Source organism: Podarcis raffonei, chromosome 3 (assembly GCF_027172205.1).
Source record: "Podarcis raffonei isolate rPodRaf1 chromosome 3, rPodRaf1.pri, whole genome shotgun sequence".
Lineage (NCBI taxonomy): Eukaryota > Metazoa > Chordata > Lepidosauria > Squamata > Lacertidae > Podarcis > Podarcis raffonei.
The window spans coordinates 119,440,470-119,452,879 of record NC_070604.1 but is presented as its reverse complement, the minus strand read 5'-3'; the positions used below and the strand labels follow the sequence as shown (position 1 = coordinate 119,452,879).

General features: G+C 47.6%; 1 protein-coding gene across 1 annotated transcript; it reads right to left on the bottom strand.

Annotated features, from left to right (window-relative positions):
* Window positions 1-1,990: 1,990 nt before the first annotated feature.
* On the bottom strand, window positions 1,991-10,810 carry SOX7 (SRY-box transcription factor 7). Its single transcript, XM_053383765.1, has 2 exons — window positions 10,356-10,810; window positions 1,991-3,425 (listed from the first exon to the last, which is right to left on the bottom strand). Exons 1-2 carry the CDS (start codon window positions 10,594-10,596, stop codon window positions 2,536-2,538), a joined length of 1,131 nt encoding a protein of 376 aa, XP_053239740.1. The 5' UTR covers window positions 10,597-10,810; the 3' UTR covers window positions 1,991-2,535.
* Window positions 10,811-12,410: the final 1,600 nt, after the last annotated feature.

The following is a 12,410-nucleotide window of genomic DNA, read 5'->3' as shown; positions in this document are numbered from 1 at the left end:
CTAAGTGAGGAAAGTGGTGTTATGCTCAATATCTGCTTGCAGGTTTCATGTTGTCTACCGTGAGAACAGAATGCTGGCCCAAATGGGCTGGACCAGCAGCGCTCTCTCTCTCTCTGCTTTTTTGCTATGGAGGAGAACCGAGTGGGTCCCTTTCGCCAGGGAAGGATCCTGCGCCAAGCGTCAGAAGTGAAATTCTCCCTGTGCAGCTTAGTCATTCTGGAGATGCGTGCATAAAAGACTGACATCCCTGGAAGTCGACCAACTTCACCCTTGCTCTGGGGGAAAAAACCATGATGCAAAGGTTGCCTTTCACAAGGCGCACTTAAGGGATTTTTGTGTTTCCCAAGATGCAGGGCGCATGTTGAGACTTGGTGGCATTACTGCATTTTATTTTTTATTTCCAGAAATGCTGCACCCATCATTGAGGAGTCCTGTAGTATCCCTTCTCTTCCTGCTGCTGTGATTGCTCTGGGGATCAGCAATCCTGATGACTTATCACTCAAGCATGCACTTTCTCCCAGCGGTGAAACAGCTACGTTTTCAGGGATCTTGCCCTACCTAAAAACAAACCAACCAACCCCTCACTGCTTTCTACATGCACTACGCTCCCCAGTTTGAAAATACAGGTGCTAAAATCAGCCTTTCAAATAAGTCCATATCTACAAAGGAGTTATTGCAATGCTGATGGTCAGATTTTATGGAGTGGAGGAGAGAGGTATCGGTTCCAAAGTGTGAATATTCGTCCTACTAACATCATTTTTAAAAAGAGGTTTTGTAGTTGGTGGCAGGTACCCTTCTGACGGACTATTTCTGGCTTCAACCTGAGAAACTATCCCACGCCAGCCCCACAAAAAGGAATGAAAGGACAGAAATCTGAGCATAGACCTCCTGCATTACTCTGTTACGAAGACCTGGAGCGGGTCTACACTCATGGTTTTTAACGTCAAGGGATCATTAAGGAATGGTTTCGATGACTCAGAGGGACACATGACGTTCTACGTTCATAACACATCATTGCCTTGTCTTTCTTATCACTTAATTTTTAAATGTTTTTTACTGCTCTATCGGTGAAACACTGTTCCTATGGCCCCATGTAGTGTTTTACTTATTATTTTTTTACTCCATTCAAACTCCAACACACACACACACACACACACACACACACACACACACACACCGTTCCAATGGTATTTGAGTTCAGTTTCCCCTGAACTGAAGGAGAGAGAGCGGAAGGAAGAATTAAAATGTGAAACTGGAGCGGAGGACCGTAGTAACTGGCAACTAGTCAGGGATTACTTACATTTGACCGGGGGGGGGGGGAGGAACCAAGGTGAAAAACATTTTAATTGACAAGAATGCCCTGTGTCGTTTTAGAATGACATATCTAATATCGTTCCAGTAGGGAGAAATTACATTTAACATGTCGGTGTAAATCAGAGGTCAGCAACGTAAGGCCCATGGGCCAGAAGTGGCCCGTGGAGGTCGTTTGACCGGCCCCCAAACCGAGCTGCCAGCGTGTGCGTGGCACTAAATCGGCGTGGCGCGGGGACTCACTTCCATGGTGCCAAAAATTGCGTCTCCGCAGAGGCAGGTGCCAAAAATCACGGGCGCGCACTCTCACAATCCAGCCCATGAAGGGATCTCTGCGGGACGGAACCGGCCCAGGCAAGATAAACCTTGCTGACCCCTGGTGTAGATTCAGCCCCGCCTGATGGTACCAAGGCAGTAACCACACTCTGTTTAACGGGGGCCGCCTAGGTCAGGGAGGGGGAAAGCTTTGGCCCTCCAGATTTTGCCGGAATACAATTCCCATCGTCCCTGATCACCGGCCATGCTGGTGGCAACAAGGGTGGGGGTGTCCAGCAACAGCTGGAGGACCACAGGCCCTCCCACCCTTGGCCTAGGAGTTAGTTCCAAGGCGTTACACCCAAGAACATCTTTGGTTATGGCGATTGCCGTCTTAGAGAAGCAAGAGGAGTAGCCAAGCACATTCACTTTCCAGATTTATTTTTGTTCCCCTGTTGCCTGGGTGAGAGTTAAAGGGTGGGAAGGAAACTGCTCAGATCAACACAGAGGCCAATTTTGAGTTCTCCATCTTTGACTCCAGTTTGCAAATCCAACGTGGGAACCCCCAAGCATTTCAGGCCCCTATTGTGGCAAGAGTCCCATGGTTCCCCTGCCCCTCCAATCACCCTAAAAATCAGAGCAGACCCTTCGATCCAATGGGAGGGACAGGAGTGCTTCCCGATTAAGACGCTCTGGCCGTCAGTCAAAAGGTTCCCACGGCCCTTTGAAGTGGAACCGAAAAGGCCTTTCAAACTAAAACTTTCAAAAGGCCTTTCTGAAGTTAAGATGTTAGGAGTCCTTAAGCCTAGCAGGCAACGTCCAAGGCGATTTCAGATCAGACGGGGGAGAGAAACCCTGAGGAGAAAGGGTTGAGCGGGGCCAAAGGTGGCACACAGGTTTTTATCGTCCGGCAAAACACCCCAAAGCCTGTCCTCAGTCAGCCTGTGGAGCCGATTTCGCCCCACAGGCCTAAGAAACGCTGTAGCTGTTGTAGTAAGTGGCTGTCGCGTCGGCAAGGACGGAAATGAGGCTGGTCTCGGAGGAATGGGAGACGCCCGGCACCTGAGACACCTGGACATGCCCGTTGACCACCAACCCACCAGGCTCCGGGTGTCCGGGGGCGTTCAGGTACTGGTCAAACTCATCGCGGTCCATCTCCTCCAACAGCTCCACTTGGCTCAGCTGCTCCAGGCTGTCGAAGTTCTGGTGGTGCTCAGGAGGAGGCGACAGCTGGCCCAGGTGAGGATGGAGGCCGTGGGGCTGCATGGCCGGGTGGAAAGATGGAGGGGGGTAGTAGTTGCATGAGGGGGGAGCCGAGCAAGGGGAAGAAGCAGGGTGGGCGGTTTGAGAGATGGGCAGGTGGCCCAGAGGGCGGCCGCACTGCAGGGAGCCGCCGGCGTACTCCAGAGAGTAGGGGCTCCCGGGCAGGTTGGAGCGGCAAGGGTCTTCGGCGCAGGCGGAGGAGAAGAAGCTCTGCTCAGGGTCTATCGCATCCAAGGGGGACATTTCTGGGGGGGTGGGCAGGCCGTAGGGATAGGTGTCCATGGGGGTACCAGCGCCGCTGCTCTGAACCTCCCGGTATCTCCCGAGGCTGGGCAGCACCGGACCGGGAGAGTAGTCAGCCTGCCGGTCTTTCTCTCCAACCACCCTGTGATTATCCGGCACGGAGTCCTGGTCCCTTGAGAGGTGCCCCAGCAGGAAACCCGGATCCACTCGCTTGCAGATCCGCTTGATCTGCTTCTTCCTCCGCGGCCGGTACTTGTAGTTGGGGTAGTCTTGCATGTGCTGCACCCGCAGCCTCTCGGCCTCTTCCACGTACGGCCGCTTCTGGGACAGCGTTAAAGCCTTCCAGGATTTGCCTGCGGGGAGAGCAAGGAGGAGGAGGAGGAAAACGCCTTTAAGGATGGCACACACAGAGGAAATTCAGCAAAGCATGCGCTGCAGTGAGCCGGACTCGGCACACCGGCTCACAGTCATCCCCCTGTTAACATCGGCTCCCTTTCCAGTCCTCTTCTCTATGTGCCTGTTATAGTCAGACTGTTGGCGACAAGATTGTAAGCTGTTCGGGGCAGAGGACTGCAATCATTTTAAAGTTTTGGTTTATGTTCTCCCCTGGTCTCCTCACTGGCCCAAATAGGACTAATTTAGCCAGCTAGCCCTGGTGATCATCTAATGTTTATTGGAGGGATTTCCCCCCTAAATTTATTTTTGAATTCTGAATTTATTGTTATTCACATTTTATACTGTAGTTTATGCTGTTTTTTTGTTGCATCAATTAAGTGTTTTAAATTTGTTGTTAGCCACCCTGAACTGGGAAGGGCGGGGTATAAATAAAAATTTATTATTATGTTACACCGCCAATGCTACGCATTTAACATTGTCTGTTCTGCACAAATTAAATAATAACGATTCAGCTCGTTTGGTGCAACCTATTCATTTATTTCATACATTTTTTACACCGCTTGATTGTTTTTGAAAAAAACCCTCAAAGCAGTTTACGAAAAGATGAAATAATAAAACCGAGAAAAATTCACAACCAAACTTAAAAACATACAAAAATCAAAACATCTGGAAATCACCTCAAGTTTCTAAGCATCTGGACAGGCTTGTCTAAACAAGAATGGTTTTTGGCAGGTGCCGAAAAGAGAAAAGCAAAGGCACCTGCTTGCTCTCAAGTCGCAGGGAGTTCCAAAGTGCAGGTGCTGCCACACTAAACAATCAAGTTCTTTAAAATGTGGAAGGGGTATTGTGTGGCACATGAAGAAGGCCCTCAGAGGCTGATCACAAGGTTTGGGTCAGTTCATATAGGGAGAGGCGATTCTTTGCAGACCCCTGGAAAACTGGGAAATGCAACTTTGAGGCTTTACAGGGTGATGTCCGGTGCTAGCTGTACTCAGAGTAGACCTATTGAACTCAATGGACTTCGCCAAGCAAGCTCCATTTCCACTTGCCATGGTTGCCAAGTGTGCCGGCAGGCTCAGAGCAAACCGACGACCCCCTCTTAAAACCCGCTTCACATCTAAATGTTCCCGAGTGAGCACACTTTTGCCGTAGCCCAACACCTCATTCTCGACACCCAAGCATATCCAGAATTTCAGAAGGGAGCAAAATTGATGAAGGTCGGGAGATAAATCTGAAATAATTCGGCAATAGACGGCTGCCGTTGTTTATAGCCAGATCAGGGCTAATTTAATTAACGAGCGCAAATGTAATCAACAGGTTTGTGGGTTGAGAGCACTTTTGTTCCTGGAGTGTTGCTGCGTCAAGGAAGGAAAAAGGAAATGTCAAGAGGCAGTGTCTCCTCCTCGCAAGGAGCAAAAGCTTTCGTGGGTGAACTTACGCACCTTTGGCCACTCTAATCTGCAGCATTGCAGAAAGAGCAAAAGGTGAATTTAGATGGAGCTGAGTGGCAGATTCCCAGTTCACTCCCCAGTATGTATGTTCAGGTAAGGCTGGGAGACACCCTGGAGAGCTGTTGCCAGTCAGTGTCAACGATACTAGATGGACCCAGTGGCCTGACTCTGCCTAAAACATCTGCCTGTGTTCCTACTACGCACACCAACTTGGTTAAGGACAGGCGATCAACCCACATGCAAATCCACCAATCCGAATCTGAGCCTGATGTTTTAAATGCTGAGCAATGCTCCCGGGGCAGGAAGGAGGGAGGAATATCAAATTTTGCTTAGGATCCTAGAATTGTAGAGTTGGAAGGGACTCTGAGGATCATCTAGTCTGACCCCCTGAAAGTGCAGGAATACACAGTTGTCCCATATGGGGATCAAACCTACGACCTCGGCATTATCAGCACCACACTTCGTTTTAAAGCAAGAATGTTTACTTTACTTGGCAAATCTATCCCGTTTCTATCCTGCCTTGATTCTATCTCCGCCCAGATCCTTTTTCTCTCCCAAACATAGCTGTCAATTTTTCCCTTTTCTTGCGAGGAATCCTATTCGGAATAAGGGAATTTCCCTTTTAAAAAGGGAAACGTTGACAGCTATGCTCCCAAACTCTGGACAGCAGCACCGGATCGCAGCACAGCAAGCTGCCATCCAACACAAATCATGGCAACCTCAGCTCCCTTTATTTCAATGGGTCTACTCTGAGCAGGACTAATGGTAGGCAAGACCCAGAGTCTGTGAGCAGCTTTTAACATTTCTTTCCACCTGCCTTCCCCACCCTGTGACACCTTTCCCCCCTCCCTTTCCAGCTGTTAGGTGCAGTTTCGCAGGCAGAATTTCAAGAGGTGCAGTTTTATTATCAGTATAAGCACTTTGCATTGTCATGCGGTTTTAATTGTTTCCTTTTCCATTAGCATTATGTGCCCCTGATGAGTCTGTTGTGCGACGGCATCAATAAATAGTTCTATTAATGATAAACAAACTAAGAATTTGCTGGGCTCAGAGAAGCAGGGAGAGAGGTGCACCTGTTGAACGTTTGCCTGCTCTGCATGAAGTTAAAAGGGAGAGAGAAAAAACAAAAAATAGAGTTCTATTCCTCACACCCCGCACCAGTTTCTGCCATTCTGTCGCCCTCCACAGATTCCCCCACCAGGTCAAGAAACATGTTCCAAAAGTCCCAACCCTCAACTCGCCTTTGAAGGTTTCTGCACGGCAATAAATGAGGAAATGGTTGCAAGGAACGAATAGGGAGTGAAGTTGAGAGGTCATGTGCATATTGCTTGTTACGTTGTTTGAAATTTTGCATTACGCTGCCTTGTAAGGCTCTCTGGTTTTTGTACTGATTTTGTGTTGGTATTAATTTTGTGTTTCTGCGCAATGGTATTGTTTATATATTTTGTTTGGCAGATCGTTTGATTTACACTTAATAAATAATAATAATAATAATAATGATGATGATGATAATAATAATAATAATAATAATAATAATAATAATAATAATATGGATTTCATGGCACTTACTGTGTTTGTACTTATTTATCTATTGCAAACTACTCTTGAGATCTCAGATAGCAAGCCGTCTACCAATGGAAATGAAAAGTGATACAGAAATGAAAACCTTGTTAACTGCTCAGTCCTTTTTGCTCCTGCGCAGCTAGTCTTCTAGAATCTGCAAATTAATTAATGTACAATGCAGATGAAGTCCACCTTGCATTTTATCACCAGCATAAGGGTGCCTGGTCACAGACTCTGGGGGGATCTTGTTAAAAAAAGCAAAAAACTGTAGAATTCCCAGTGTTCCAAGGTATTCCTATTGATGGAATTTCCTTGGATGCAGAGATTGTTACTGGGGCTTGATCCTCCGTAACACAGCGTGATGGAGTGCAGAACGAGGAGTCGAATGGTCGAATCAGGTCTGCAGACAACATCATAGAATCATAGAGTTGGAAGAGACCACAAGGGCCATCGAGTCCAACCCCCTGCCAAGCAGGAAACACCATCAGAGCACTCCTGACATATGGTTGTCAAGCCTCTGCTTAAAGACCTCCAAAGAAGGAGACTCCACCACACTCCTTGGCAGCAAATTCCACTGTCGAACAGCTCTTACTGTCAGGAAGTTCTTCCTAATGTTTAGGTGGAATCTTCTTTCTTGTAGTTTGGATCCATTGCTCCGTGTCCGCTTCTCGGGAGCAGCAGAAAACAACCTTTCTCCCTCCTCTATGTGACATCCTTTTCTATATTTGAACATGGCTATATTTGAACATCAAGTGACTCAGGAGTGCGAAACCCCGAAAAGACCACAAAGAGACCCCAAAAGATCTCTCCAAACTGGGGAAACAGGCAGCAAAATGGGACTTCAGGCGATTCAGCACCCTGAGCTATAAAGTGGTCCACAGTGGAGGAAAATAAAACCAAACCCTAGATGAAAACAATACACTGAACTGGCAGCGATTACGCAGGAAAGAGATCTTGGGGTCATGACGCCCGAGCTTGAGGAAAATGTCAAGGCGGTGTGTGGCAGCTGTGATAAAGGAAAACTCAGGGCAGGAATTTTTAGGGAAAGGGGTTCAACATGGAACCTCTCATATGGCCGAACCTTATATAAATCTCTGCTGTAATCAGGCTTGGGAAAGTGGGTTGTATTGAAGTATGTTTTAGTCGAATAAGTCCCACTGAAATTCGTGGACCTTTAAGTAAGCCACATCTGCTAATTTCGATGCGTCGCCTCTTAAATGAAACTAAAACAGCATTGCAACCCAATGGGTAATGTGAGCACAGCATCTTTCAAGAGGGTGCTGAAAATCTGGGGACAGGTGGGGAGAAAGGGGCAGCAGCCTAATTTACAGGTAAAGGATCTTCACCTGTGGGACAGAGGTTTGTATAGTTATGAAGATCGCCAAGAAAATGTGCTGAATTTCCAGCATTTGAGAAATCAAATGAAAAGCATCACAGGCATAAAAATGTTTTCAAGGACAGATATTCCTGCAGATTACCCTTGCACAACCCCGTAGCAAGTTACGGCTGTAACCTTACATACGCTTACTTGGAAGTAAATGCAATTGAAATCAGAGGCATTTATTTCTAAGTCAGCCTGGTCAGGGTGAGGCAGCGCAAACCTGAAATACTGATGCAAATATTGAAAAGTTCCTTGTGCTCTATTTAAAACTGGTTCCGACTGAACGCTCAATGCACCTTTCAGTGGAATTTGCTTCCAGCGAACACATAAACTTAGGATAAGTGGCTTAAATGGTTACATCTAGAGGTGCAGAAAAGTATTCAACGCTGGGAATTGCAAGCTAGCTACTCATTACCACTTTCCCACGTGTGATTTTAAATTGATCCCAAATTCTATTGTAAATAAAATTATTGTTTTGAAAGGGAAAGTGTCTCTCTGCACCTCTCTAGAAAGAGAACGAATTCAGATCAAGCAGTTGCGGGTGTAACAAACCTTTGGTATTTGTGCTTGATACGGGATGTTCTGAATTGCTTTAAGTGTTGAATATGTTCGTGCTATTTTGATTTTATAAGTGTTTTTTGTCCTTATTGCTGTTGAACTTTTATTTTTTAAAAAAAAATGTTTTAGCACAGTGTATTGCTTTAGGCACTTTTTATGTAGAACATGGCTAGGAAGATGATAAATAAATATTTATTAACATGTAGTGCTCATATAAAAAAATAAAAATAATACCTGGAGATGCTATCTTTTCTCCTTAGACTTTTGATTGACTGTTTGCTGTTCCTTGTTCTTAACGTGTTTTGTTTTTGTTTTTGTTTTGTTTTGCTGCTATCATTGGGGGTTGCTTTGTGTATTATTATTATTTTATATCATTGCATCCATTTCTGTGTAAATGTGTCTATTGTTGTTTAGTCTTTTAGTCGTGTCCAACTCTTCGTGACCCCATGGACCAGAGCACGCCAGGCACTCCTGTCTTCCACTGCCTCCCACATTTTGGCCAAAAAAATGTGTCTATACTTTAGTATAATATTTATTCTTTCTTTATGTTTTTAAATATGTTGCCCGTGGCTTGGAGACCTTTTTGCTTAATTGAGGGACTCATGAGTTTAATAAACAACGACTATACAGATATGAATAAGTACATCACAGCTGTTGTGTTGTTTTTGATTTAATTATACATGATTTAAATATCCTTCATTCCTTAAAAAAAATATATATCCAGCAGTATTCTTCTTGGTGTGCCGTATCCAACATTAAAACCAAATTTAAATGCCCTATTCATTTATTTAAAAATTAATAAAGCTGTAATTTAATTTCCTAGATAAAAATAAAAGTGGTGTTATATATGGCTATTCCTCCCTCCTGCCCTTTAATACTACTTCGGGAAGAAAACAGAGAGCTTTCAGAGTTTTCCAAGCACCTCCCCAAGAATATGTACGATATAGTTTATACAGTATTATGTCGTTGACGCTTTTCAGAACAATACATACAGAATATAGCTAAAAAAAACATCCCCCCCCCCGGATTTATTGTGTGCATTTGCGACACGTCAAGTTTGCAATAAACTTTAGGCCTTTCCCCCTCAGCTTTATTCCGGGAAAACTGATCTCATTCTGCCCAGCGGGTTATTTGCAAAGGTGAGCTCTTAATCATAAAAGGGCATGGTCATTTATTTATTTAGCTTTGATTTTATTGGGGTGGGGGTGGGGAATTAGGGAGGCATCTTTTAAACTTTCGCACGGTTTTAAAGTAGCTTTAAGCAAAATAAAAAATAGGGAGACGCGTGCAAAAAAAGCCCACTTTTTTAAAAAAAAAAGATTAAGAAATCTGATAACTTTGGGAAAAAAGAAAGTGACTCGACTCCTTTTCACCGGCTTTTCCCGATTCCGAGATACTGAGGGCCCCGATCCGATAGGTTGAGCAAACCGCAGCTGACGGGAAACCCACTTAAGAACTTCCACTGCAAAGGGACCCGTTTCGGAGCGACTCCTGAGCGCGCCGACCAAACCCCATCACTCCAAAGTCCCGATTGACTCCAATGATACAGCCAAACCGGGGGCTCTTTTATCGGTGTTTTTGATGGGAACTCGGGAACGGACCACCAAGTAAACCTCAACGGGCTTAGAGGTTGCTGAACTGCGGCCGGATCAGGCCTTTCCTCCTTGTTAAACGCCGCGATCTCAGTGCCTTTGGGCAGTCACCCCGCGCCCTGAACCGATTTTTACGCGCAGAAAGGATTTTTACGCACAGAGCGCCGGCTAAATCAGACGGCCTTCAAAGCAAACTGAGAGATCTAAAAACACAGAACCGAATGTTAAAACTTTAAAAAAGTAATCAAATCTAAAAACTTTTAAAATAAACAAAACTCGAATAGCGAGTTGCGCTCTTTCCCGCACTCCTTGCGCGCGCGCTCATTCCCGCGTCCACCTTACCCAACATCTTGCTCAGCTCGGCGTTGTGCAGATCCGGGTTCTGGACAGCCAAACGCTTCCTCTCGTCTTTGGCCCACACCATGAAGGCGTTCATGGGGCGTCGGATGCGGCTTTCGGGGGACCCCTTCTCGGGCCGGCTCCCTCCGACGGCGCCGGCGGATGCTGCGCCCCCGTCGGGCAGCTCCAGCGCGGAGCACTCCAGTCTCTCGGACCAGGCGTATGAGCCCAGCAGCGAAGCCATGCCAGGAGGGCGGCTGGCGGGTCTCGAACCGGCGAGTCCCGGGCAGGCGGGCGCGCAAACGGGCGGCGTCCCCCTCTATCCACTGCACTACGCTCCGGCAGGCGCCCTCCTCCGCCCGGCCGCGCTCTATTTATGAGCTTCCTCCCGGGCCGCCTGGGGAGGGACCGGCTCCGCCTCGGGCGCGCCCTGCCTGCCTCGCCGGAGGAAGAGAACACGGGGAGGGGTAGGAGGGCCTGGCGCCGTCGGGAGGGAGGCGTGGGGAAGGGACGCGGGGGGCCTCCAGGGCTCGGGCAGCTTCCTTTCCAACCATTAAGTGCGTGGGGGGATGCAGTGTCCCTGAGCAAGTGCAGAGCGCCCCTCTTTTCACAGCCGGGCTGGATTTTATTAGGGCAAATGTGAAGCCAGGAGGACAGTACCCCTGAGCAAGTGCAGAGCGCCCCTCTTTTCACAGCCGGGCTGGACTTTATTAGGGCAAATGTGAAGCCAGGAGGTCGCCGAAGAATTGATTCTTTTGAATTACGGTGCTGGAGGAGACTCTTGAGAGTCCCATGGACTGCAAGAAGATCAAACCTATCCATTCTGAAGGAAATCTGCCCTGTGTGCTCACTGGAAGGACAGATCATGAAGCTGAGGCTCCAATCCTTTGGCCACCTCAAGAGAAGAGAAGACTCCCTGGAAAAGACCCTGATGTTGGGAAAGATGGAGGGCACAAGGAGAAAGGGCTGACAGAGGATGAGATGGTGGGACAGTGTTCTGGAAGCTACCAACATGAGTTTGACCCAACTGTGGGAGGCAGTGGAAGACAGGAGTGCCTGGCGTGCTCTGGTCCATGGGGTCACGAAGAGTCGGACACAATGAAACGACTAAACAACAACAAAAGCCAGGAGGACAGTACCCCTGAGCAAGTGCAGAGCGCCCCTCTTTTCACAGCTGGGCTGGACTTTATTAGGGCAAATGTGAAGCCAGGAGGACAGTACCTCTGAGCAAGTGCAGAGCGCCCTTGAGTAGGTCAGAGTGCCCCTGTTTTCACTGACTGGGTTCAACTCTGGAACACATCCAGTTGTGAAGACAGGAGGACAGTGCCCCTGAGCAGGTGCAGAGTCCCTTTCCACCACCTCTGAACAGCCCCAGAGAATCGTCACACCTCTGGGGCCCAAGGGATGGGCCTTCACATAAGAGGGTGGCAATTCTAATCCAACTCTCCCCACCCCTATGCCAGTGCCCATTGGAAACCAACATACGAAAGCAAAGGCAACCCACCTCAATTTCCGACCCCACCTCCAAGATTATGGGAGGGTGGGGAGAAACCCGTTTCTGAGATTCTGGATCCTTCGAAATGGAGGAACCACCTTGTGGAAGGATCCCTCCAAGAAGAGCTTGGCAAGGGATGCTAATCTCTTCCTCCTCCTCCATATCCTGAGGCTTAGTATGACCCAGAGGTCACCGGATCCCTCAGCCCCAGAATGACTTTGGGCATGTACAGAGTGCTGTGCACCTGTCTATTGAATGAACATTACCAAAGATGAGAGAGACAAAAAGATAGGCAACCCTCTCTGTCCTAAGAAGCAGAACTGTGCAAGACTTCAAATTACATGGTGCTGTTGCTCTGGTGTAGATTCAGAACATGAAGAAGGGTCTCTTCCTTGGTCCTGTATACCTGAAGGAGAGTATCCACCCCCATCGTCCAGCCCAGACACTGAGATCCAGCGCCGAGGGCCTTCTGGTGGTTCCCTGCCTGCGAGAAGTGAGGTTACAGGGAACCAGGCAGAGGGCCTTCTTGGTGGTGGCGCCTGCCCTGTGGAAGACACTCCCTT